Source organism: Aulonocara stuartgranti, assembly GCF_965226115.1.
Source record: "Aulonocara stuartgranti genome assembly, chromosome: 3".
In the NCBI taxonomy this organism is placed as follows: Eukaryota; Metazoa; Chordata; class Actinopteri; order Cichliformes; family Cichlidae; genus Aulonocara; species Aulonocara stuartgranti.
The window spans coordinates 11,732,130-11,759,815 of NC_138941.1; the positions used below are offsets into that span (position 1 = coordinate 11,732,130).

Below are 27,686 nucleotides of genomic sequence, written 5' to 3' on the forward strand. Positions count from 1 at the left end.
AATCACTGCATTCATATGAACAGAATCAACTTTTTGGGATCATGGAGTTGTGGACAAAGTCTCAGTTAATCAGATAAAGTCAAACCTATAATTGGTAAAGAGTTCGTGGATGATATGCCCCTTGATCGTAAAGAAGTGGATGTTGTGTGGACTAAAGTTCAGAGTGGTGGGTCATTCATAAAGTATTCTGTTCCAGCTGCTGGAGGACAACATCATCACTTTTGTGAAGAACGAGCTGAAGAAGATCCAGAAGGCTCTGAATCCAAATGAGCCCCAGTGCTTGGAGTTTCAGAGGGAGGATGATGAGCAGAGGAGCAGCAGCAGAGAGGCATTTGTGAAGATCACAGTGGACTTCCTGAGGAGAATGAAGCAGGAGGAGCTGGCTGACCGTCTGAAGAGCAGTAAGAGGATTTATCTAAAGATTTAAGCTGCTGGATAAATGAGAGACTTGTGACACCAGTGTGTTCAGTCATTTCTCAGTGGGTCAGAAATTGTCATCATCATTTTGTAAAATATGATTGTTAAAGTTGTATTTTTATTATTATTATTCAGAACTTCCAGCTGCTGTTTGTCATCGTAAACTTAAGTCTAAGCTGAAGAAGAAGTTCCAGTGTGTGTTTGAGGGCATCGCTAAAGCAGGAAACCCAACCCTTCTGAATCAGATCTACACAGAGCTCTACATCACAGAGGGAGGGACTGCAGAGGTCAATGATGAACATGAGGTCAGACAGATTGAAACAGCATCCAGGAAACCAGACAGACCAGAAACAACCATCAGACAAGAAGACATCTTTAAAGCCTCACCTGGAAGAGATGAACCAATCAGAACAGTGCTGACAAAGGGAGTGGCTGGCATTGGGAAAACAGTCTTAACACAGAAATACAGCCTGGACTGGGCTGAAGACAAAGCCAACCAGGACATCCAGTTCATATTTCCATTCACTTTCAGAGAGCTGAATGTGCTGAAAGAGGAAAAGTTCAGCTTGGTGGGACTTGTTCATCACTTCTTTACTGAAACCAAAGAAGCAGGAATCTGCAGCTTTGAAGACTTCCAGGTTGTGTTCATCTTTGATGGTCTGGATGAGTGTCGACTTCCTCTGGACTTCCACAAAACTACAATCCTAACTGACCCTAGAAAGTCCACCTCAGTGGATGTGCTGCTGATAAACCTCATCAGGGGGAAACTGCTTCCCTCGGCTCGCCTCTGGATAACCACACGACCTGCAGCAGCCAATCAGATCCCTCCTGACTGTGTTGGCATGGTGACAGAGGTGAGAGGGTTCACTGACCCACAGAAGGAGGAGTACTTCAGGAAGAGATTCAGAGATAAGAAGCAGGCCAGCAGCATCATCTCCCACATCAAGACATCACGAAGCCTCCACATCATGTGCCACATCCCAGTCTTCTGCTGGATCACTGCTACAGTTCTGGAGGATGTGCTGGAAACCAGAGAGGGAGGACAGCTGCCCAACACCCTGACTGAGATGTACATCCACTTCCTGGTGGTTCAGGCCAAAGTGAAGAAGGTCAAGTATGATGGAGGAGCTGAGACAGATCCACACTGGAATAAAAAGAACAGGAAGATCATTAAATCTCTGGGAAAACTGGCTTTTGATCAGCTGCAGAAAGGAAACCTGATCTTCTATGAATCAGACCTGACAGAGTGTGGCATCGATATCAGAGAAGCCTCAGTGTACTCAGGAGTGTTCACACAGATCTTTAAAGAGGAGAGCGGACTGTACCAGGACAAGGTGTTCTGCTTCATCCATCTGAGTGTTCAGGAGTTTCTGGCTGCTCTTCATGTCCATCTGAGCTTCATCAACTCTGGACTCAATCTGATGGAACAACAACAGAGAATCTTGATGTTGTCTAAGTTAATTAGCAAACCAAACCTACAATCTCTCCACCAGAGTGCTGTGAACAAGGCCTTACAGAGTCCAAATGGACACCTGGACTTGTTCCTCCGCTTCCTCCTGGGTCTTTCACTGCAGACCAATCAGACTCTCCTACGAGGTCTGTTGACACAAACAGGAAGTAGCTCACAGACCAATCAGGAAACAGTCCAGTACATCAAGGAGAAGCTCAGTGAGAATCTGTCTGCAGAGAAAAGCATCAATCTGATCCACTGTCTGAATGAACTGAATGATCGTTCTCTAGTGGAGGAGATCCAACAGTCCCTGAGATCAGGACGTCTCTCCACAGATGAACTGTCTCCTGCTCAGTGGTCAGCTCTGGTCTTCATCTTACTGTCATCAGAAGAAGATCTGGATGTGTTTGACCTGAAGAAATACTCTGCTTCAGAGGAGGCTCTTCTGAGGCTGCTGCCAGTGGTCAAAGCCTCCAACAAAGCTCTGTGAGTACATTTGTACTCATGTCTTTACTTTTAACATCCAACTGTGTCAGTAATTTATTTCACCAGGCTTTCGGTCTTTGTATGAAATTGTATCCTAAAGTTTTGGGATTTCTCCAATACAACTGTGACCTCTTTGATGCCTCCAGAACTCAAGACGCTGGATTCACCATAAACTCTGATCATCACTGCTGCTGTTATGTTATCAGTCTTTGTTTAAACACTTAGGCTGCATGTGCCTGATGTTGTGATACTTCATATTCACATGCATGCTCCTAGATACATTTCTACTGCAGGTCTATTTTAGTCACAAATGTTGGTGAAACACTTGCTTTTACATGCATGGTGGCTCCTGCATTAAAGAAAGCATTTGAATTACTCAGTGAATCCTGGCAGCCAGAGAAACATCCTTAGTTCCACTTTAAACTAAACTCTGCTTCGGTCTTCCACAGTGTGTTTGTTGTTTCTTTGTTGTTGTTGGCCTGCTCTCTCCTCTCACTCCAATCTGGTTGTAGCAGATGTTTGTCCCTCCCTGAACCTGCAGACTTGGGTGCAGCACCTCAGTTCATCTTCAGTCTGAAACCAGCTGTTGTAGCTATATCCCCTCAAGCACACCTTCCCTGGTCATCTGTGCTGTGGTTGCTATAAAATGTAATCTTGATTTAAAAAAAGAACAAAAAAAGTAAACTAACGTCAGACTTGATGCCATTTGTTGGCAGCATGGTGCCTGTTTGGTAGTCTTTGATGATAAACTGCAGCACAGTCTAAAGCAAACCTTCTGACTTTATTGACTTTATGCATGTATATATTCTTCCTGTTCACCTTGGACACACAACAGCTCTGTTTGTTGTGATTGGATCTAGAACAGCCAACATATCCTAATCTAGATGATTTCTAAGGTGGTATCTGGGAGGAAAAGTTAAAATCAGCTTGGATGGCCTGTACTGTATGATGGCCTTGGTTGCACCACATTGATGGCCATGCAGGGTGGTTCACTCCTTGTGCAAGAAGACCGAGGAGTGAGCCACCCTTGGTCAAAGCTTGGTCATTCAAGCTCACTGTTTTCCCCTTGTTGGTTGATGATAGTATTTTTTTTTACCTGACTTATAGTCATCATTGTCTTCAAATTAACTCACACACTGCTGACTGCTGTAGCTTACCTGGCTGAACAGGTGACCCATGCACTGAAGGTTAGAGTCGTGACTCCAGGGCCTGGTTTGAGTCTGCCCAAGACCATTTCCTGTGTGTTATTCTCCTCACTTCTTGGTGCGAACAACTGCATGTCAATTTCACAGCTGATCTAACAGTCCGTCACTCGTCTCTCAATCTCGCGTTGGAGAGCCACAAGCTTCTCCGAGAGGTTATCAGTTTTGCACTCAAAGAGCAAAGTCTGAGAACTCATGACCGCCATGAGCTTCTTCAAGATCTTATCCGTGCTGCGTTCAATGAGCCCATTTTGAGAAGTCACGACTCGTCCATTGTTTCAGTCACAGCGGGCAGCCTTGTGGGGGTTTGAACAGCTGATTCCGCTTTCTTTAATCTTCAATAAGCCAGGGCCAAGCCAGCTCAGATCAGCAAGAACCCTTTGCTGCTGTGAATGTCCGTGCTGCTAGCTGGAAAGAAGCAATTATCTCTGCCATCCCAAAAGAAAACAAGGATAAATTAGAATGTGCGTCATATAGACCAATATCTGTTCTTAACACAGATTACAAGCTGTTTACATCTATCATGGCTCGACGATTAGAAAAGTTCTTACCTAATCTAATTCATAATGATCAAACAGGTTTTATTCGAGAGCGCCAAATACAAGATAATGTACGACGGACATTACAAATTATTAATCATATTCAAAAGAATAAAATAGAAGCAATGGTAATCAGTATCGATGCAGAAAAATCATTCGATTCAGTTAATTGGAACTTTCTTTACCGAGTCTTGCATACATTTGGCTTTCACGAAAATATAATTAAGACAATACAGGCACTTTATGATAACCCTACGGCAAGGATTAAAATTAATGGCTACCTATGAAATAGTATTAAGCTGCAAAGAGGAACAAGGCAGGGCTGTGCGTGCTCACCATTATTATTTGCGTTATATCTGGAACCATTGGCTCAATATATAAGACAAAATAAAGAAGTAGAAGGTATTAATATCCATGAAAAGGAGCATAAATTAGCCTGCTATGCAGATGATATTTTAATATTTTTGGGTCAACCATTAAACTCTTTACCTAAATTAATGCAATCATTTGAATACTTTGGTCGACTATCTGGATATAGGGTTAATATGAGTAAAACACAATTGCTTAAGTACAACTATATTCCATCAGAAGAAATTAAAAATAAGTATCAATTAGCATGGCAAACAGAGTACTTTAAATATCTAGGAGTCATAATACCTAAGGATCTTACAGAACTATTAGAACGAAATTATTTACCAATACAGAAAAAAATTAAGGAACATACAGCGAGATGGGATCTAATTCCATATTTAAGTTTATATTCGAGAATAGACTCAATTAAAATTAATATTTTTCCTAAATTATTATATTTATTTCAAACATTACCAATAGAAATTAACCAGAAACAGTTTAATGAATGGGATAAAATTTTGCAAGGAAAAAGGCCCCGAATTAGATTTAAAACCTTACAACTTAACAAAGGAAAAGGGGGTGGGGCTTACCTTCTCTTAGGGAATATTATTGGGCAGCACAATTAAGGCCTATGATATGCTGATGTAATCCTTCATATGACGCTCAATGGAAAGTTATTGAGGAGAGTCTGACCTCCATCCCCATATAAGCTATTATAGCAGACAGAAGCTTGCAAAATTTAATAAAAACTATTGAAAATCCATGGATCAAGTTGACTTTTAAAATTTGGGAAACAGTAATAAAAGAATATAAACTAGAAGAGGATATAGCAGTTCTTAAGTGGTGTGCATATGACACACATTTTGCTCCAAATAAATTGGACACCAGATTCAAAGATTGGACATATAAAGGATTAACAGCTTTATGTATGGTAATGGAGGAAGGCAGACTAATTAGTTTTGATAAAATGAAAGATAAATATTCATTAGAAACACAGGATTTTTATAGATGTCTACAGATGAGGCATTTTGTCAATAAAACGATAAAAGCTAAGGCTGAATTGAGTAAACAGCTGCTAGACGTTTTTAAAAGGGCAGTTCAAATAAAAATAGAGGTATTATAGGTGACCTCTATAAAGGATTAACAAATATGAAATTACACTCAACCTTGTATATCAAAACAAAATGGGAAATGGAGGGAGGAATAGAGATAAAGGAGGAAGAATGGACAACAATATGGGCATATCAATGGAAATGTAGCAGCTCACAGAGCTGGAGGGAATTTGGGTGGAAATGCCTGATAAGATATTTTATTACACCTCACCAAAAATCTCACTATGAAGGTAACCCTCCCGCTTGCTGGAGAAATTGTGGAAATACAAATGCAAATCACTATCATATTTTCTGGGACTGTCATGTTATTAAAACTCATTGGAAGGGAATACATGCAGCAATAAAAGAGACATTTGGAAGATATTTACCTTTGGAAAGTAAAACTCTACGTTTTGCACTTATGCCAGAAGGATGGACAAAGAACGATAAATACTTGTTTAATATTTTACTGGCAGCAGGCAAAAAAGCCATCACAAAAAAATGGCTTTCTTCAGAGAGCCCAGCTATGAACACGTGGATGAACATCACACTGGACATTTACAGAATGGAGAAAATGACAGCAGATGTGAACTACAAGAGGGACCTGTTTGTATCACGATGGAAGAAATGGATGGACTACATTAGAAAACGCAGGCCAGTTTTTGCTTTTGCATTTTGACTTTGTTAACTACTAGAAGACTAGAGGAAAAATTAGTTACATTAATGGAAACAAAAACACACTCCCTATATTTATTTATTTATTTATTTTTCTTTCCTTTTTCTTTTTCCTTATGTATTTTTTATTTATGTTGTTTGTTGTTTCCTGTTTTGCTTCTTTTTCTTTTCTTCTTCTTCTTTCATTCTTATTGTATGGATATTTTAGTTGTTTAAATATAGAAAAAAAGAAAAAATATATGTACTGAAAGATAGCTGAAGTTGATGGTATTGTATAGTGATTCTAAAATGCCAATAAAAAAAAAAGCTGGAATCAAATGAGTCCAAGTCTTCTGCTGATTCAGCATCACATTCATCTTTGCTCCTTGTTCTGCATCCCCACCATGGACTTCATTCCTTTCCAAGCCAGCCTTGAGTGTCCTTCATTCAGCTCATCCTCTGCTTTACTTTTACACCTGATTTTAGCTGCTTTTCTTCTCTCCCTCATAACAAGACAGCTTCTTCTGCCTGAGAACATGTTGGAGTGATTTACTAATCCAGGGCTGATTTTTGGGGAAAATAGTTCCCATTTTCAAAGTAATCCCCATTTTTCCCAGAATGAAATGTAAGTAGAAATCGATGATCTAAGTGAGAACATGAGCCTTTAAAAAGGCTCTTCTGAGGCTGCTGCCAGTGGTCAAAGCCTCCAACAAAGCTCTGTAAGTAAATATGTGATCATAGCTTTAGCTTTTAAATGTTTATTCTAGTTAACACAGATCAGGTGGAACAACTCAAATAAAATATCAAAAATATTAAGTGGTCATCGGTACTCAGTTTGTTCAATACTGAATACAATGGAGCACAAATTGTCCACATTTCTGAAATATTTCTGGGTGTAACTGTCACCAAAGTGCAATTTAGACCTGGCCTGTGGTTGTTATCTAAGTGATAATCATCAATTCTACTAAAACAAATACAAAATAAAGAAATTTGACACATTCTGTTGATATCAAAAGCACACTGAACAATTCAGTGTTGTTTTACTGCTGTTCTCTCTTCACTTCTTCTCCTCTGATTCTCTCCACATGTTGCTCTGCATCAGTGCTCAGTTTCCTGACAAAACAAGATGAAATATTGCTAAATATAATAGTATCTCATTACACTTCAACATAAGTGTTTTATTTTTGTAATTGTTTATCTGTTATTTTTCAGACTGAGTCACTGTGACCTGTCAGAGAGAAGCTGTGAAGCTCTGGCCTCAGGTCTCAGCTCTCAGACCTCTAATCTGAGACAGCTGGACCTGAGTAACAGTAACCTGAAGGATTCAGGCGTGAAGCTTCTGTCTGAAGGACTGAAGAGTCCACGTTGTACACTGGAAACTCTCAGGTGAGATCAAGCATTTTTTCTTTCATCAACTGCCAGAATTAGCAGATTAATAATAAGGCAGTCCTCTAATAAGAGGAGAAGTGGAGGTGTTTTGAAGGGCAACGTACTCTTATGTTAACAAGACAGGAAGTAGTTCCTGGCAACTGCTTCCTTTGTTATTGTCTAAGTAGAAACATGATGGTAAAACAGTGATGAGTTTGCAGAGGTGAATCCACACAACACAACAATGCTGTTGCGTGCTGAAAGCAGACTTCTCACAGATTCTGAGGCTGCAGGTTTCATCACTGTCCAACCAAAATTCACTGAACCAGCAGTAAATGAACGTCCAAAACGACGCTTCATGTTTAAAAAACAGATGATCAGGGGGATTTGTGTTTACATCTTTTTTGTGTAATCTGTTCACCTGCTGTTTCAGCTGTTTGGTGGTTGTTGAGGTGGTTTTGTGAACTTTTAGCTGAGATTCTGATGTTTCTGTAGATAATAATAATAATGGATTGGATTTATATAGCGCTTTTCAAGGCACCCAAAGCGCTTTACAATGCCACTATTCATTCACTCTCACATTCACACACTGGTGGAGGCAAGCTACGGTTGTAGCCACAGCTGCCCTGGGGGCAGACTGACAGAAGCGAGGCTGCCATATCGCGCCATCGGCCCCTCTGGCCAACACCAGTAGGCGGTCGCCCCACACATGTCTAATTACTTTGTACAGCATGAATGGCCATGACGAGGTTTTTAACAGTAAGAAAAGTTGTCTGTGAGACTCATTCAGACACTGAGCCGTGGCTCTGTGCTACATGCACATATTTCTGCATCTCTGCCATTCAGACACACTTTATATATAGTTTATTTTATGTAGTATTCAATACTGAACTGTACATTTAGTCTTTTTAACTCATTCACTGCTAGCCATGAGTCAACGTATGTTTTCAATTGACGTCTATAGACGTCAATGGCAGTGAATGGGTTAAAGGCAGCAATTTGTATTCAGTGTTTTCATAAAAGCCTTATTTTTATGGAGTCAGGATGGAGTCAGACTTTAAGCTGCTGGACTCAGTCACTATATCCTGTTGTCCTCATAGAACCTGGACACACAGACTCACCTGTGACACAGTGACACACAGTGTGGGCTACACACACATTAGAAAGTGGATCAGTCACACTTGTGCAATCATTTGTTGTGCTGGGAAACCATGAACACTTTGAATCACATTAATGGTTTTGTTACAGCAACATTCAATCATGAGTTCAAAAGTAGTGCATTGTGTACTTATTTTAATAGTACTGCAGTATGAGAAGTGCAACATTCAGTGTGCAGAAACAGATCAGGTGCTTTCTAACAGCAGTGTTCCCTTTAACACAGCAGCAGTTCAAATATTTCTGTCAGTCTGAGCTGAAACATGAATCTAATCAAATATCAAATCAAAGTTCTTTGCCTCTGCCAGGACGTTAACATTTGATCTAGTTTTTTACAAAGTTCCCTCAGCGTCCAGAGCCACCAACATACCTTTGATCAACAGCAAGTGAACATTTATAAATGTGTGTTTGCAGAACAGGAAGCAGCAGAACTATTGTTCTGTTATCAGGCAGCAGCACAAACGCTCATCAGCTCATTTACTGTGCAGGACTTTGAGTGTGTGAAGTGTGTGTTTGTGCTGGATTTCCTTTGGAGAATCTCAGTCAGAAACCAGACAAAGAAAAACTCTTTCAACAGTCCAGGTTGAGTTGACAACATGAACTGCATTTATCTTCCTCTGACTTGACATGTTCTTCCTCCTCTGCACCGAGCCAGCTGCTAAGACTCACAAGCTCATTGACATTTTCTTCTGCACAATATGAGCAGCAACAGAGAAGAAGCTTTCACAGGTACAGATGTTGCAGCTGTGGCCAAGTACATGTGCTGCATGTTGGAGCAGCACTCTAATGGACAGGCCTCTGTACTGATGGTGGGCTCTGCTCTGTATCCACCACACTGTTCTCAGCTGAGTCTTCCTCCTGTTCACACTCTGATGACGCATGTTCATGTTGTAACGCCGTGGCTTTCGTAGTCTCTCCTTTTTCTACAGCTCATGTGTTCTTCTTGTGATGCTGCGTCTTGAGGCTCATACATGCCGTCATTTGTTGATCCTAAGAACGTTCCTCAGACCGACTTCTTCAACAACAGATAACTTTAGTTGTATCAACACTGCCTCCTGGAACAGTTTAAAATGAACATGTCAAAGATCTGTACCTGTCTCCATGTTTCTGTCCCCGCCCCTTTCTTTCTGTCCTGGGTCATGTGAGCGCTGCAGTAGTATTAGGCCCACCCTCAATGCTCCCATTGGCTGAGACGCATAATGACGCCCATTTCAAGCCAGCACTGATCAACATCCCTCCTGTGACCCATGGCTGTTATATTCAGAGCCAGTGAGCACTTTCACAATAATCATGATTTTAAAAACTGTGATTAAAATAATTGCTGACGTTAATCAGTTAATGAGTCAACGAGATAATAACAGGTTAAGTTGCCCTAATAATTAGACTTTGGTGACAAACTGATGTGATCTCCATGTTTCCTTTGTTGGACTGTGGGCGAGTGTCAGAACTGAATGTACTGAGTAACATGTAGAGTTTAAACATGTGTCAGTTCCAGTTTTAGAGCTCTAAAGTGCAGCTATCATGTTAGGAATATGTTAGGAATAGACAGGAACACTGAGCACACTGAGGTCAGATCTTTATTTTACCACTCGCTGCATTCTTGATGTTCATGAATTCAGCAGCTTCATGATTGTCTGCAGCATTAATCTCATATTTCCATTAAAGTGTTGAATTTGACTGTTTGATGTTCTTTATGATCTCTGGCACCAGTTCATCTGTAGGCTGAGCTCAGTCCATCCATTTAGTGAAATGATGTTTAAAGGTCTCCTTGTTCTGTGAGCGTGCACAGATCCTGAAGCAGAAAGCCTGGGTTACAGAGAAATGATCATCACTGTGATGATGCTCATCATCTCTGACTGGGATTTGAGGTTTTGTCAAAGCAGCAAAGAAAGCCTGGCTATGTTGGACTGGGTGTGGCAGCAGCTCCCAGTTTGAGTTCAGGAGACAGACACCCTCTCTACTTTGAAGATCAGCTTCAAACTTTCCTTTTTGATAAAACTTATAGTTAGAGCTGGATCAGGTGACCCTGAACCATCCCTTAGTTATGCTGCTATAGGCTCAGGCTGTTGGTGGACTTCCCATGATGCTCTGCTTTCTTCTCCCCTCTTTTCACTCCTGATGCTTTTATATGTCACTACTACGTGTCCTTAACTTTCAAATCAAATCACTTTTATGTGAGGCCAGGCACACTGGCACAGCACATGCGAGTGAAATTCTTGTGTGCGAGCCCCACAAATGGTAAATGGCCTGCATTTGTATAGCGCTTTTCTAGTCCCTAAGGACCCCAAAGCGCTTTACACTACATTCAGTCATTCACCCATTCACACACACATTCACACACTGGTGATGGCAAGCTACATTGTAGCCACAGCTGCCCTGGGGCCCACTGACAAGCAACAGAGATGTGCAAAACACAACAACACAAACGAGCAAAATACAAGAATGGCCAACCTGAAACGAATAAATATATGTACTGTTGAAATCTCCCAATTCTTTGAATCTTTGGGCTGAAGGAAGGACAGTACTCGGTGTATAAATGCTCAATCAACAATCATTTATTTCCATACAATTCAACACTTATGAGCATTAGAGCCATCATGATGGGGAGACCTGCCTGCAGAGGGTCACAGCATGTCTCAAAGTGGTGACGGGTTACACAGCTTTTTATACTCTCTAGTGGCCCCCACCTAGTCGTAAAAGCCTAAACATTCACATTCTTTCTCTCTTACGGCGCCCAAGTTATGACCTCGGCTCCCTGTCTTTCTGCTCTTCACAAAAGGAATGTGGTCTGTTTCTTCTATTATCTGGACAAGGTCCTCTGCACACAACATTCTCTTCATGATTCAGCAGTAAAACATGTCAAGAAACAGTGTGAGACATTCAACAGTGTTGAGTAATACAGGTCAAACCAATAGATCTAATGATTTTCACACTCTTTTAAGTCAGAAGTATAATGCAAACTAAAACTACATACTAATCACACACTCTATATTAAAGGGTATACTATGATCTACAGCAGTTAACATACTTCAACTATTTTGATTACATATATAAGGTAACATATGATAACAGAATAATATCACAGTACAATATATAATAGTGTATGCATTTCTGGATGTGTATACTAAATGTTTTTCTACGTGTGTGTGTGTGTGTGTGTGTGTACACATTTTTACAAATTAAATAGTAAAAAATAATAAAATAAAATATATAAAGAAATACAGAGTTGAGACATGTGCAAAACAGTGGCATTACTGTACAGTGCGTAGTGCATAATGTTGAAGTTCCAGTAGTGAAGCTGAGGTGTCTATGACGTGTTCAGCAGTCTGATGGCCTGGTGGAAAAAGCTGTCTCTCAGTCTGCAGGTACGGGACCGGATGCTGCAGAACCTCCTTCCTGATGGAAGCAGTCTGAACAGTTTATGGCTGGGGTGACTGGAGTCCTTGATGATCCTCCCCGCTTTCCTCAGGCACCGCTTCCTGTAGATGTCTTGGAGGGAGGGAAGCTCACCTCCAATTATCCGTTCAGTGCACCGCACTACTCGCTGGAGAGCTTTGCAGTTGTAGGCGGTGCTGTTGCCATACCAGGTGGTGATGCATCCAGTGAGGATGCTCTCAATGGCACAGTGATAGAAGGTCCTGAGGATGCGGGGGCTCATGCCGAATCTTTTCAGTCTCCTGAGAAAGAAGAGGTGCTGCTGCGCCTTCTTCACTGTTTTGTTTGTGTGTACTGACCACGTAAGATCCTCAGCCAGATGTACACCAAGGAACCGGAAGCTGCTCACTCTCTCCACAGCAGCGCCGTTGATGGTGATGGGGGTGTGTACTTCTCTGCACCTCCGGAAGTCCACTATCAACTCCTTTGTCTTTGCGACGTTGAGGGTGAGATGGTTGTCTTGACACCAGTGGGTCAGGGCGCTGACCTCCTCCCTGTAAGCCGTCTCATCACCGTTGGTGATAAGACCCACCACTGTAGTGTCGTCCGCAAACTTCACAATGATGTTGGAGCTGTTAGTGGCTGTGCAGTCGTAGGTGTAGAGTGAGTACAGGAGAGGGCTCAGTACACACCCCTGTGGAGCACCAGTGTTCAGTGTGATGGGGGATGAGGTGATGCTGCCCAGTCTGACCACTTGGCGTCTGTCAGACAGGAAGCTAAGGATCCAGCTGCAGAAGGAGCTGCTCAGTCCTAGATCCTGCAGTTTCCTGTCCAGCTTCGAGGGAACGATGGTATTGAATGCTGAGCTGTAATCTACAAACAGCATCCTCACATACGTGTCTCTCTTCTCCAGGTGTGACAGGGCAGTGTGTAGTGTCAGGGCTATGGCATCATCAGTGGACCTGTTGTGGCGGTATGCTAACTGTAGAGGGTCCAGTGAGTCGGGTAGTGCAGAGCAGATGAAGTCCCTGACCAGCTTCTCGAAGCATTTGCTCACGATGGGGGTCAGGGCTACAGGTCGCCAGTCGTTCAATGAGGAGATGGTGGAGGATTTGGGTACAGGGACGATGGTGGCCATTTTGAAGCAGGCTGGGACTACAGACAGAGAGAGGGAAAGGTTGAAGATGTGTGTGAACACTCCAGCCAGCTGAGCCGCGCATGACCTGAGGACGCGGCCGGGAATCCCGTCCGGACCAGTAGCTTTGCGTGCGTTCACCTTCCTGAAGCACTTCTGCACATCCTCCTCAGACACAGTGTGCGCACTGACGTCATCCGCGGTGCGCACACTGTCCGGTCTCATGGTGTTCGCTGTGTCGAATCTAGCGTAGAATACGTTTAGATCCTCACACAGAGAGGCCGTGGTCTGCGGTGTGCTGGGTTTCCCTCTAAAGTCTGTGATCGTGTTTAGACCCTGCCACATACTCCGAGGGTTGTCAAACTGTTGTTCCACCCTGTCCCTGTACTCACGTTTGGCTGCTTTGATCGTCTTCCGGAGTTGGTAATGTGCATATTTGGAGGGGAGAGGGAGGGGAAACAGGAGGACAAAGGAGGGAACAACTAAGCTGTAGTGCCTCTTCACCTCACTGTGCAATACCTTTTGTGCAATACTTTTGTAAATAGTCAACGGTGCAATAGACTCAATACTTGAAATGTGCAATTCACTTGTATTTTTTATTTTTATTCCTATTTATTCTATTCATCCCCTTCGTATATTTTATTTATATTGTCTCTGTATTTATATATATGTGTGTGTGTATAACTCTGTAACTTCTGTCGGTGCTGTGCTTTTTTGGAAATCGAATTTCCCAGAGGAACCCACCCGAGGGATTAATAAAGTTCTATCTTATCTTATCTTATCTTTGTAGTCCGATGTGTTCGCGGAGGCAAAAGCGGTGTGCCGTGCTGCCAGTGCCGCGCGAACATCTCCGTTAATCCAGGGTTTTTGATTTGGGAAGGATTTAACTGTTCTGGATGGGACGACATCTTCCACGCATTTCCTGATAAATCCACAGACTGAGTCTGTGTACTCATCAATGTCCCTAGCAGCCACGTGAAACATTTCCCAGTCCGCGTGATCAAAACAGTCCCGCAGCGCAGACTTCGATTGGTCCGTCCAACAGTGCACCGCCCTCTGGGTTGGAGCTTCCTGTTTCAGCTTCTGCCTGTAGGTGGGCAGGAGCAAGATGGAGCGGTGATCTGATTGGCCGAATGGGGCGCGGGGGAGGGCTTTGTACGCATCCCGGAAAGAGGTGTAGCAGTGGTCGAGGAGCCGGTCTCCACGAGTGTTGAAATGTATGTGTTGATGGAGTTTTGGTGAGACTTTCTTCAGGTTTCCCTTATTAAAGTCTCCGGCTGTGATAAACGCTGCCTCTGGGTGTGCGGTTTCCTCGCTGCTGATCGCGCTGTACAGTTCCCTGAGTGCTCGGTCAGTGTCGGCTTGTGGGGGAATGTAAACAGCCGTAATAATCACTGCTGTAAATTCCCTCGGTAGCCAGAATGGCCGGCACTTAATCATCAGGTACTCCAGGTCCGGTGAGCAGAAGGATTTGACCGGGTGCACGTTGGCATAATCACACCAGCTGTTGTTGATCATGAAACATACACCACCGCCTCTGCTTTTCCCAGTAAGCTTCTGTGACCTGTCCGCACGATGCACAGAGAATCCCGGTAGTTGTATTGCGGAGTCCAGTACCTTGTCCGATAGCCAGGTTTCTGTGAGGCAGATCACGCAGCAGTCCCGCATCTCTCGCTGGAATGAGATCCGTGCCCGAAGCTCGCACAGCTTGTTCTCCAGAGACTGCACATTAGCCAGTAATAAACTGGGTAACGGTGGTCTGTTAGTGCGCCGTCTCAGTCGAACCAGAACGCCAGATCTTCTCCCTCTGCGTCGGCGTTTGCGGCCTCCAGGGCCAGAGAACAAAGGCGTCTCAGGTGAGATGAATGGGGGGTCTGCAAACGGAGCGTCCGTGTTGCAAAACTTGAACTCCGGAAAGTTATAAGAAAGACCGTCTTTTATGTCCAGTAGGGTTTGTCGGTCGTACACAAGGAGACATGTGCTACTCGTGAAAAAATAAAGGAAAAGTAAAATTAAACACAGAAGAAAGCCGTTGCTTGGGGGAGCTCGCGACGAGGCTACCATACTCGGCGCCATCTTTTGTCTCTCTGTTTTGTTCTTGTCTCTCTGAGCTCATCTCTTCTCTTTCCCCTCACCCTGCAACCAGTCATGGTAGATGCTCCTCCTGGAGCCTGTTTTCACTGGGAGGATCTTTGTGTCAAAGGGAGTTCTTCTTCCCACCATCACCAAGTGCTGCTCACAGAGGAGGCGGTTACCTTACACTGTTAAACAGCTTCAGATGACTGTTGTTGTCTGTTGGGTATTGTCACTTATAAATAAAGTTACAATGGATGGATAGATGTTATTGTGACAAAGAGAAAACAACTGTTGACAGATAGATTGTTGTTTTGTGTGTCTGCAGTCTGTCAGGCTGTCTGATCACAGAGGAAAGCTGTACTTCTCTGGCCTCAGCTCTGAGCTCCAACCCCTCCCATCTGAGAGAGCTGGACCTGAGCTACAATCATCCAGGTGACTCAGGAATGAAGCTGCTGTCGGCTGGACTGAAGGATGCAGGCTGGAGACTGGACACTCTCAGGTATGGAGAGAAAATCTGATAGAGGAGGAAGAGCTGGAAACATTTCCTGTGTCTTTCACTCACTTCCTGTTTGTTTCCTGCAGATGACACATGAACAATAACACATGCAGGAATATTTTCAGGGACAGACACACTAGTCTAGCTGGATAGTTCATGGATATTTATGTAGGGGTCTCCAAGGAGTCTGTTTGCAGGAACATTTAGGTCACAGGTGTACCTGATATAGATACCAGTGTAATAATAAAGTGTCAGCTAACATTTGGAAATGGAAGCTTATATCCATATCCCATACACCATATCCCACCCTGATTGGTGGGTTAATTCAGCTCCGCCCACAACACTGTAAAGTGTCATACATTATCAAACTAACATTACATTTTCATATTAAGGTGGGGCCAAAAACTATCGTCCTGCGGGCCGCAATTGGCCCGCGGGCCGCGAGTTTGAGACCCCTGGTGTAGGAGGACACCTACTCTGTGTCTGGTTAAGTATAAGAGCCCTTTGTTAGGGGGACCGCTGGACTCTTAGCACCAGCTTTGGGGTCACAGGGTCACATCTGGAACACACACACACACACACACACAGACACACACAGACACACACACACACAGACACACACACACACACTATGCACAGACTGGTACTCTTTGTTCATACCTGTGTAAGACGTCATAATGAACTTGTGCATATTCATGTAAGCTCAATAAAGAGCAGTGTTACGAGGGAGCAGACGAGAGCGACTGAGGTCAAGTGAAGGAACGGCGCTGTCACAGTTCTCTCCCTCATCAATTGTCTGGTTCCAGCGGTGGGTCTGTGCTAGACGACCCATCACCAGCTTTTTCCACTGGTTACCAGTACGTGGTAGAATCCACTTCCAGATCTGGTTGTTGGTCTTTAAATCTGTGAATGGATTGGCTCCATCTTATCTCTCTTTAACAAAAGAATCCAAGTGGAGCCCTCAGGTCTGCAGATAAGCAGCTTCTGACCAGAACTAGACGTAAAAACAGAGGTGAGCTTTATCGATGGCTGCAGCCAAACTCTGGAACAGTCGCCCTTCACATCAGGTCGTCACCAACACTGGACATTTTTAAAAGCCGGTTGGAAACACATTTGTACTCTGTAGCTTTCAATCCTGACCAGTCTTTATAGTCATTACTGTGTATGTTTCCTATTTTCTCTCTACTCTGTGCAGCACTTTGGCTCAAGCTGTTTTTAAATGTGCTGATAAATAAATGTAGATTTCTTTGAATAAAACAGTGGAGCCGAGCTTTGAGCTCAGTGTGTAACAGTGTGTGTGTGAGAGCCATGTAATGTCCATGTGTGCATGCTGACTGTGCTGCTCTGACCCCCCTCCTCCTTTCAGGGTGGAGCCTGCTGGAGTCCGATGGTTGAGACCAGGTCTGAGGAAGTGTAAGTGTGTTTTTAATGGGATTCATGAAAACAAAGCAGCACACATTCAACCATCTTCATCATGTCAGGAGTCATCATCAAAGTGTCAATCAATGAACAGATGATGGATCAATAACTGCAGCTGGATTGTGTTTGTTCTCTCCATCAGATTCCTGTCAACTCACAATCGACACAAACACAGTGAACACAAACCTCCAACTGTCTGACAACAACAGGAAGGTGACACGTGTGTGGGAGGTTCAGTCATATCCTGATCATCCAGACAGATTTGATGTTTATCAGCTGCTGTGTAGAAATGGTCTGACTGGTCGCTGTTACTGGGAGGTCGAGTGGAGAGGAAACGTTGATATATCAGTGAGTTACAGAAGCATCAGAAGGAAAGGAGACAGTGACTGTTTGTTTGGACGCAATGATCAGTCCTGGAGTCTGTACTGTGATTATGATGGTCCTTGTTATGTCAGGCACAATGACATACAAACATCCATCTCCTCCTCCTCCTCCTCCTCCTCTGTCTCTAACAGAGCAGCAGTGTATGTGGACTGTCCTGCTGGCACTCTGTCCTTCTACAGAGTCTCCTCTGACACTCTGATCCACCTCCACACCTTCAACACCACATTCACTCAAACTCTTTATCCTGGGTTTACAGTCTGGTCTCCTGGTTCCTCAGTGTCCCTGTGCTGAGTGGAGTGTAAAGAGTGTCTCCTGTTACAGAAACACTCTGACTGTTGAACAGATAGTTCAGTCTGTACATGTCTGTCTCTTTCACTCACAAACACGTTTTCAGATTCATGGATTCAATCAGTTGATGTTTGAAACTCTTCTAAATGATTCCTTGTAAACTTCTTCCTCTTCAGTCACAAACAAACAGGAAGTGATGTCACATGTGTTCCTGTCCACACAGCAGAATGAGTCTATTGCTGACAGTGATGTACAAACAGAGTGAGCATTTCTGAGGCCCAAAATAAACTGAGTAGTTCACTGAATGAACAATGGACTGTGAGCTCAGTTCCTTCATCATTAGTATGGATTATATATGTATATGTATTATATTAGTATCATATATATCAGGTGCTGCTGCTTTCAGTCATTGTGCAAATGTGCTGTTTGTAAGCTTGTAAAGCTGCAGTCAGCTGAGACTGAAGAAGTCACCTGATCAGTGAGCAAACGTTTCTGAAAACGTCCAGATGAACAGAATCAACCTTTTGGGATCAGCCAGCAATGCAGCATCATTGTTGTTCAGCTTCAGAGGTTTGCAGGAATGAACTGATGACCAGAAACAGCTGCAAAGTCCAAGAAAATACCAGCTGGAGTTCAGCTGCATTTGAAGAAGTCAAAGAAAAGTAAGGATGGCAAAGGGCGACGTTTTCTTCCAAAGAGCTGCAAACATGGTCGACGCCTCATTAGAAGAATCATCTGGACATTTGTGAGGAACTCTAACCAAGAAAGCAACGTCACACAGATCCAACAGACAGTTTCCATGACTGCAAGTGTTGAGTGGAAAAATGCTACATTGCATTATTGCATCCTCTCACCACAGGAGGCGCTGTTGGCACCACTGATTGCTGATCAGCTGTTCTCTGATGATCTGATTGATACTGTGAATAACGGGACTCACTGAACTCTGTGACACAGTGAAGATTACAGAGTTGAACTTCACCCTTTAAGACTGACCACAGAACCAAGTCCGCCAGAGCTTTTGTTATATTTTTACATGCTGTGGAGCCATTTGTGGGAGCATTTCAAGTTGCTATACATCAATACAACTGTTATAGCCCTAATTTTAATAATATGTATGCATTAAGTCCATAGTAACTACATAAACTGCAAAAAAAACCTCTGCTCATCCATCTCTGTGTGTATCAGGATACATATGGTTCATAATACACAGAAAAATCAGAGTTATTACCTGTAATAAATGTGAAAGATTCCTGCAGTGATAACCAGGCAGGACTGAAACACATCCAAGCTGTCACCACGGTAACAGCACCGCCCATCCACAGGTGAGGGGAGGAGCAAAAAGAGGGACTTTGACCATTTTATACTAAAAACACTCAACTAATGTTTCTAATATGAAACAAATAAGCCCACATTAATGTGAGCGTTTATTAAATAATAATAATGATGATTTCCTCCTGATCTCATTTCCACAGCAGAGAAAACTGTGGTGTATATTGAGGTGGAGGGTGTGGTCTGTGGCTCAGGTGTAGAGTGAGGGTGGGGTGCACCACAGCAGCATGCTGGGACTGCTGAGGGTGGAGGAGGGAGTGATGATGACATCAGAGCTGCAGCACAGAGACCAGTGAACACACAGTCTGTTCATCTTTGCATAGATACAATATACAGCACAATATTGAATGACAGACACGCTGTGGGAGCTTCCACAGATACACTGACGTCAGCATCCAGAGTCCTCCTGCTGCTCCCCCCTCAGAGCCCCGTGATCAGCACCAACACATTCAGTTAGATGACAGAGTCCAGCTGCAGCTAGAATCAGCTCCCCTCTGTGAACAACAGCACAGCGTCAGTGTTTCACACTCAGTGAAAGGAGGAAACAGCAGAAGAACACCATGTGTGCTACGTTTCCCAGGACACACTACAAACTGCACAAATACAGAGCAGCACGTGGAAGGACCTGGAGCTGCATTTACAGAGCTGCAGACAGCGTGATGTCCTGTATGGACAGGTGGAAGGAACCAAGTCCTCAGCTGGAACACTCGTGTTTGTCCACAGACAGGAAACACAGCAGGAAACTTCCTCACAGAAGTGCAGCTCATGGATAACACACTTCCTGTCAGTCAGAATGAGGCTGCAGCCAAACACAGAAAGGTGTTTTTGTCCAGATGAGCCCAGAGAAGAAACACGAGTGTTCACAGACATCAGAAGCTCAGAGAGGTGAAACATGAGGTTGGAGTCCTCGTCAGCATCCAGAAGAGCTGCTGTGAAACCCTGAGTACTCATGACAGACTCTGATGGCACAAACACATCATGATTCAAACAGAAAGACAAACATGGAGCTCCTGATCCTCCTGCATGAGAACAAGCTGACATGAGCGCTGTGTCTGAGAGTGTCTCCCTGTCACAGTGACAATAACACAGCTGCTGCTCACAGTCATTAAACTGACCTGAGGTCAGCTGTGCTCCTTACATATGAACCATGTGACCTCACATCAGTGCTGTGGATGACTGTAGTCATAGAAGAGTAGAGCTGTAGCAGGTGGTGTGAGGAGGAGGTGGTGTATTCTAGTTAACGCAGTACTGAAACACTCCAGCAGAGGGCGCTGTTAAGTCCTTATTGTAACACAGTTACTGTGTGCAGTTAGACTTCATACATAATCTGCACTTATTTCCATCAGACATGCTGTCAGTAAATGATTGGTTTCTATTGATTCTACTTCCTGTTGACTCGTTTGATGACAGTGAAACAATCACAGCTGATTGTGTGATGATGTAAACTGTCACTGTTACATTCAGTGTGTGTGACATAATGTTAGTGCAGGCTGATAACAGCCTGGTTCTGTTAGAAACACATGAACGTGTCCATAGATCAGTGTGTGTTTAACATGAGAGCTTCAGCCCTGCTGATGTGTTAAATAAAGACATGCAGGAAAACTGATGAGACTCTGAAATAACTCTTTATATTTATAATGTAACTCTGCATCAAAAGAACAACAAAGGATCCCAGACAGGTTTCTGTGAACAAAGACCATTCTGATGTTTCTGTGTTTCTAACACTTTGACATTATTAGTAAACAGACTGCAGTGAGCAGCATTTATAAAGAGCTTCTATATAAAGATATGACAGCTGTTTGACAAGTTTATCACTCTGTGTTTGGACCTGATCAGTCCAGCTGTTTACTTGAAACATGTTCATTTACCTGTTCTGTTATATTCATGTTCTTGTCTCTGTTGAAAACACATTTTAATGTCCCTCAGATTTTTCTCCCAGATGAATAAATATAAAAATGACACAAACTGACTGCAGCTACTTTTTGTCCTTTGTGTCAAAAACCTTCATGTGACTCATGAGAGACACGTTTCAGCTGTTTGTGACAGATCAGAGGCCAACAAGTCATTTATAACACTTTCCATCATTGTTTAAAGTTCTCAGTGTTTCTGTGTTGCTGCGTATAGGATCTCCCAGCATCATCACTGTGCTGTCCAATCATTGTGTGCGAGGTTACCCTTATAGTGCGATGTGTGTTTGCACAAAGAGAAGCATGTGTGTCAAATATAAATAAGCACAGAACAGAAACAGCTGCTCGTTTCTTCTGTTTAGAGTCAAGTTAGTGTTTTGTGTCTTTGTTTGAGGCCTGATGTCGAGCAGAGGTGTGTGTAACTGCACTGCTCTGTTATATGTGTGAAGTGTGTGCTTCTCTTCAGCATCATCTTTGTCACTGCTGATTCCTTTGTGTCATCATGTGTTGAGAAGAGAGAACAGTTATAACGGAGGAGCAAAAGGAAGCCCTGAAATCTGCATCAACAAGGAAGTGTTGGCTCACCAGTGATCCCAGCAGAGCCACTGGTTTGGCTCCAGTTGTTCTAGATTCAATGATGTTGTTGCTACAGATACATGTCAGCATCTTTATTGAATTTTATATGAAGCAGAAATGGTGTCATTAGGAGAAAAAGAGGAGAACAAGTCCGGCGAGGAGGCAGCAGCTCTTAAAGATGAAACAGCAGCTCAGCCCTGAGCTCAGAGAGCTGCACATGAAAAAGCTCCTCAAGCAGATCCTGTCAGAGGTTTGTCATCAACAGGAGGAACTGTTCACATCATAGGATGAAGATGCTGTCAGCTGGATGAAGAAGGTTATTTAATGCAAACGTTCACACTGAAGTCAAATTGTTGTCGTGTTGAACAGATTCATGTACTGATCGTCTCCAGAATGTTAGAAGAGCTTCAATGAATCATTAGAAACAACTTACAGCTGCACAGCTGTGTCAAACACATCTGTGTGTCATTGTGGGATTGTTGTGTTTCTACATGTGACACACGTCTAAAACATGCACACAATCTGAACACAAACAGGGACTCATGTGTTCCCACAGCCAGATGCTGAGAGCCATTTCCTTGTAGTCCTGTGTCTACATACATGAACCATTAGATGTTATTGGAATGATTGTCAGCTCTGATAGTTTCATGTGTGTTTAGCTGGACGCTGTTTGATCCTCGACATGTTTAAAGGTGTCCAGTCCTGAGACACTGGGGCTGGAAACAGCTGTGATGTCATTGGACTGTCACACAGACAGAAGTGCATGAAGTGAGCAGCCGAGGAGCCGCTGATGTTTTGGATTCAACAGCATTTGAAAGGTCGACACAGACACATTTGCACACAGAAAGCTGAATCTGTCATATGCCACAGTGAACTCACTGTTCAGTGTTTTTCAGGAAGCTTCTTAACTGCCTCTGCTGCCAAACAAGCAGCTGATGTCCTTGAGAAGAAGCTGAAGAAGTCTTCAACAACAAATACAGGAAGTGGACTTTCAAATACTAGATTCACTTTAGACTCACAGAGAAATGACTCAACCAGCTGTGTTTGACTATATGAAAGGTCAGTGTGTGTCTGCACACAGACTGTTGTGTTGGACTGTTATTCAGTTGTCTGCTGAATGTTTTCAAATGTCTGCATCTCAGCTGTGATGAGGCTGGGGGTCATGGGAGGCCACCGTAGCAGCCTCTTCAACATCATGACATCATCATAAATGCTGCTGGACTGTCTGATGGGCTGATGATCATTGTTCTCACAGCATTTTGAGTGGGAACAGTTCAAACTGGGAGTAGTGGGAGTTATTTACTGATTGAAACAAGCTGAATGTTTCTGTGACGATGAAGATCAGCAGCTCAGCTGATCAATGAACTGACATCTATCAGTCGTTTCATGAGATGAAGTCATCAGCAGACATTTGTTCTGACTGTGTGATGAATGTCAGAACGTCAGGGCTCTGCTTTAGTCACTGCTTGATGATCATTGGCTCATTGTTGAATCCAGGGCCCAGTCTGACCTCTGACCTTTGCTGCAGGTCTTCTGTGTTATCTCCACTTTCATGTCTGATCTTCTGCTGTATCGTCCAAAATAAACATCTGGATCATTTCCAACACTTCAGCAGATCTTTAGTTTGGGCAGTGCAGCACAAAATAACACATATTGTACTATACTGCCCACTTCCTGATCTTATTGGATCTGTGTGTGAGGTTGGTGAAGGAAACACATGTTTACTGAGTGAGTCGCTGCCATTAGGAACTAGTTTTTATATCACAGCCTGGAAATCACACAGGACCATTTCTGCAAGTGAAAAGTCGTCATTGGAGGAAAATCATTGTGTAGTTTGTGCGACTGAAGAATTGTCCCAACTACATGTGCTGCTGACCTTTGTGAGATTATTCGGTTATCATATGTTACCTTATATATGTAATCAAAGTAGTTGATACTGCTGTAGATCATATTATACCCTGTCATATTTAATGAATCATTTCAATGTAAGCAGCTATCTCCTGGAAGTTTTCAGTCTTTTGAATATGTGGCTTTACAGCTGAAGGCCCCATCCAAAGTTGTGTTTCTTAATGTTTACAGGCCTCCCAAATACTGCACAGACTTTTTTAATGACCTCAGTGAACTGCTGTCTGTGATCTGTGTTGATTTTGACTGTGTAATTATTGTTGGGGATTTTAACATTCATGTGGACAACCCTCAGGACAAAGGGACTAAAGACCTGAGTAACACTCTGGGCAACTTTGGGCTGACTCAGCATGTAACAGAGGCCACACATAATAGAGGACACACTCTTGACCTTCTGATCTCCAAAGGCCTGAGCATTTCAAAGGTTACTGTGTCTGATGTGGGCCTGTCTGATCATTACTGTGTTTTCTTTGATAGTAAAATCTCAGCCCACACAAATATATCAACAACAGTGATCACAAAACGGTGTATAACTGAACACAGTAGTGCAATTTTTAACCAGGTCTTCCCATTAACACCTGACCTGTCCAGAGGGTCAGTCAATGAGCTCGTCAATAGCTTCAATGCTAACATGTTAAATGTAATGGACACTATTGCTCCCATTAAGGTGAAGGTTATCTCTGGAAGGAAAAAGTCTCCATGGAGAAACTCCACACTGGTGAAAAATGAAAAAAGAGAGTGTAGGAAAGCTGAGCGCAGATGGAGAAAAACAAACCTCCAGGTTCATTATGACATTTATAAAGAGAAACTTCACAATTATAATTTACAACTGAGGAATGCAAGGAGGTCCTACTTCTCTGACATCATCACTAAAAACAGCCATAATGCTCGGGTCTTATTTTCTACAGTTGACAGGCTAACAAACCCTCCTGTGTCAGTGGCAGCTGAACTTCATTCGACCATGGCCTGCAATGACTTTGCCAAATTCTTCACAGAAAAAATCCAAAAAATTAGACAAGCAATTGGTACATCAACAGCAGATCCAGGATATGTACTGTGTCCACCAAAAAACTGTTTAAACACCATGAAACAGTTTCACCCGATTAACAGCAAAGACCTGGAGGACATCTTAGGTCAACTGAACTCCTCCTCCTGCTGTTTAGATGTCCTGCCAACAAGTTTTTTCAAAAAGGTCTCAAAGACTTTAGAGTCAGACCTGTTACAGATCGTCAACTTTTCTTTATTATCAGGTGTGTTTCCAGAACCACTAAAAACTGCTGTAATTAAACCTATACTGAAAAAGGACAATCTTGACAAGACACAAATGAACAACTACAGGCCGATCTCAAATCTCTCATTTTTAAGTAAGATCATTGAAAAAGCAGTTTCTCAACAGCTCAGTTACTTCTTAAAACAGAATAATTGCTACGATGCCTTCCAGTCAGGTTTTAGACAGAACCACAGCACTGAAACCGCTCTGACCAAAGTGTTTAATGACATATGTCTGAATACAGAGAGTGGAAAAATGTCAGTCTTAGTTTTACTTGATCTCAGTGCAGCATTTGATACAGTTGACCACAACATATTACTCAAACGACTGGAGAACTGGACAGGTCTCTCAGGAACTGTACTAAACTGGTTCAAAACATACGTAGAAAACAGGAAATACTTTGTATCAATAGGTAACTTCACATCTGAGCAGACAAGTATCACATGTGGAGTTCCCCAAGGTTCCATCTTGGGACCCCTTCTGTTTAACATTTACATGCTCCCACTGGCACAGATTATAAACAACAACAAAATAAACTATCACAGCTATGCAGATGACACACAAATACATACAGCACCCGTCTCACTAAAAAAGCCCTTTGCATAGCGGCTGATCCCACGCACCCAATGAAAAGCTTCTTCAAGCTGCTGCCGTCGGGGAGGAGACTGCGGAGTCTCCAGGCCAGGACCAGCAGGCTGAAGGACAGCTTCATCCATCAGGCTGTCAGGAAGCTTAACTCCCTCCCGATTCTGCCCCCTCTCCCCTCTCTCCTCCACGGTCTCACTGAACTCTGTCACACACACACAAACACACACACTCTCTGACTCACTCACTGGCCTGCACCAGTTACCAGTCACTTTGTGGAGCATTGGACTGCCATTACCTCACAAGACTTTGTTGTTACACTTTCTCTTACCGTACATTACCAAATCTCCATTTGCACTATTTGCCTATTTGCACTACTCTGCCTGGTTTACACTCAATGTCACTTACCCATTATATTGTATATTGTATAGCTTTCTTGTTATATGTAAAATTGTATTTATTTAAATTTTTACTTTTTAATTATTTTACTTGCATTTTTAATCACTTTTATATTTAAATATATTTAAATGTTCATTTGCTATTTATCTAGGGACTGAGAGTAACGCAATTTCTATTCTCTGTATGTCCTGTACATGTGGCAGAATCGACAAATAAAGTTGACTTTGACTTTGACTTTGACAAATATATATCACAATGTCACCAGGAGACCAAGGCCCTGTACAGGCTCTTGGTAAATGCATTGAGGAAATCAATGACTGGTTGTGCCACAATTTTCTCCAGCTAAACAAAAACAAAACTGAGGTAATAGTCTTTGGCGCCAAAGAAAAACGATTACAGGTCACCAGAGAACTTCAATCTATACATCTAAAAACCACAAACCAGGCGAGAAATTTGGGTGTAGTGATGGATGCAGACCTAAACTTAGAAAAACACATTAAGACAATAACAAAGTCAGCTTACTATCACCTCAAGAATATTTCAAGGATAAAAGATCTGATGTCTCAACAGGACCTGGAAAAACTAGTCCATGCATTCATCTTTAGTAGGCTTGATTACTGTAACAGCATCTTTACAGGTCTACCTAAAAAATCTGTCAGACAACTACAGCTCATTCAGAACTCTGCTGCTCGAGTCCTCACTAAGACCAAAAAAGTGGACCACATCAGTCCAGCTCTGAGGTCTTTACACTGGCTGCCTGTCCGTCAGAGGATAGACTTTAAAGTTCTGATGCTGGTCTATAAAGCTCTGAATGGTTTAGGACCAAAATACATCAGTGACCTCCTGACCCAGTATGAACCTTCCAGATCCCTCAGGTCATCTGGATCCGGTCTTTTATCAGTTCCCAGAGTCAGAACCAGACACGGAGAAGCTGCATTCAGCTTTTATGCTCCTTATATCTGGAACAAACTCCCAGAAAGCCTCAGATCAGCTGAAACACTCAGTTTATTTAAATCCAGGTTGAAGACTCACCTGTTCTCAGCTGCATTTGAATAAAGCACCAAATCCACACTTTTAAGCTTAAATTTCAAAACTTACATTTAACTACTGATTTTATCTACTGTTCTGATTTTATCTGTTTTGATTTTATATACTGTTGTTTGTTTGTTTGTTTGTTAATTAGTTAGTTAGTTTATTTGCTTGTTTTATTCAATTTTAAATCATGCTTTTTATTTGTTTTTGTTTCTAATGTCTCTGTAAAGCACTTTGAATCACCTTGTTGTTGAATTGTGCTATACAAATAAACTTGCCTTGCCTTGCCTTTAATATAGAGTGTGTGATCAGTATGTAGTTTTAGTTTGCATTATACTTCTGACTTAAAAGAGTGTGAAAATCATTAGATCTATTGGATTGACCTGTATTACTCGACACTGTTGAATGTGTTACACTGTTTCTTGACATGTCATACTGCTGAATCATGAAGAGAATGTTGTGTGCAGAGGACCTTGTGCCGATAATAGAAGAGACAGACCACATTCCATACCCCCACCTTACAGAGAGCAGAAAGACAAGGAGCCGAGGTCATAACTTAGGCGCCGTAAGAGAGAAAGAATGTGAATGTTTAGGCTTTTACGACTAGGTGGGGGTCGCTAGAAGCTATAAGAGGCTGTGTAACCCGTCACCACTTTGAGACTTGCTGTGACCCTCTGCAGGCAGGTCTCCCCATCATGATGGTTCTTATGCTCTTAAGTGTTGAATTGTATGGAAATAAATGATTGTTGATTGAGCATTTATACACCGAGTACTGTCCTTCCTTCAGCCCAAAGATT

The 27,686-nt window shown here is 42.7% G+C and overlaps 2 protein-coding genes across 2 annotated transcripts in view; both read left to right on the top strand.

The window, feature by feature from the left end:
* Positions 1 to 27,686, top strand: part of LOC309702178 (uncharacterized protein) — a 240,971-nt gene that overhangs the window by 77,242 nt on the left and 136,043 nt on the right. The window contains exons 7-9 of the mRNA XM_082526662.1: positions 197 to 401; positions 553 to 2,353; positions 7,403 to 7,576. Coding sequence (XP_082382788.1) covers positions 197 to 401; positions 553 to 2,353; positions 7,403 to 7,576 — 2,180 coding nt within the window. The remainder of the gene's footprint in view (positions 1 to 196; positions 402 to 552; positions 2,354 to 7,402; positions 7,577 to 27,686) is intronic.
* LOC309697267 (neoverrucotoxin subunit alpha-like) lies at positions 14,799 to 19,051 on the top strand (the record flags this gene model as incomplete). The annotated part of the gene is made up of 4 exons (XM_082519045.1): positions 14,799 to 14,815; positions 15,625 to 15,798; positions 17,162 to 17,208; positions 17,357 to 19,051. 4 exons carry the CDS (start codon positions 14,799 to 14,801, stop codon positions 17,887 to 17,889), a joined length of 771 nt encoding a protein of 256 aa, XP_082375171.1. The 3' UTR covers positions 17,890 to 19,051.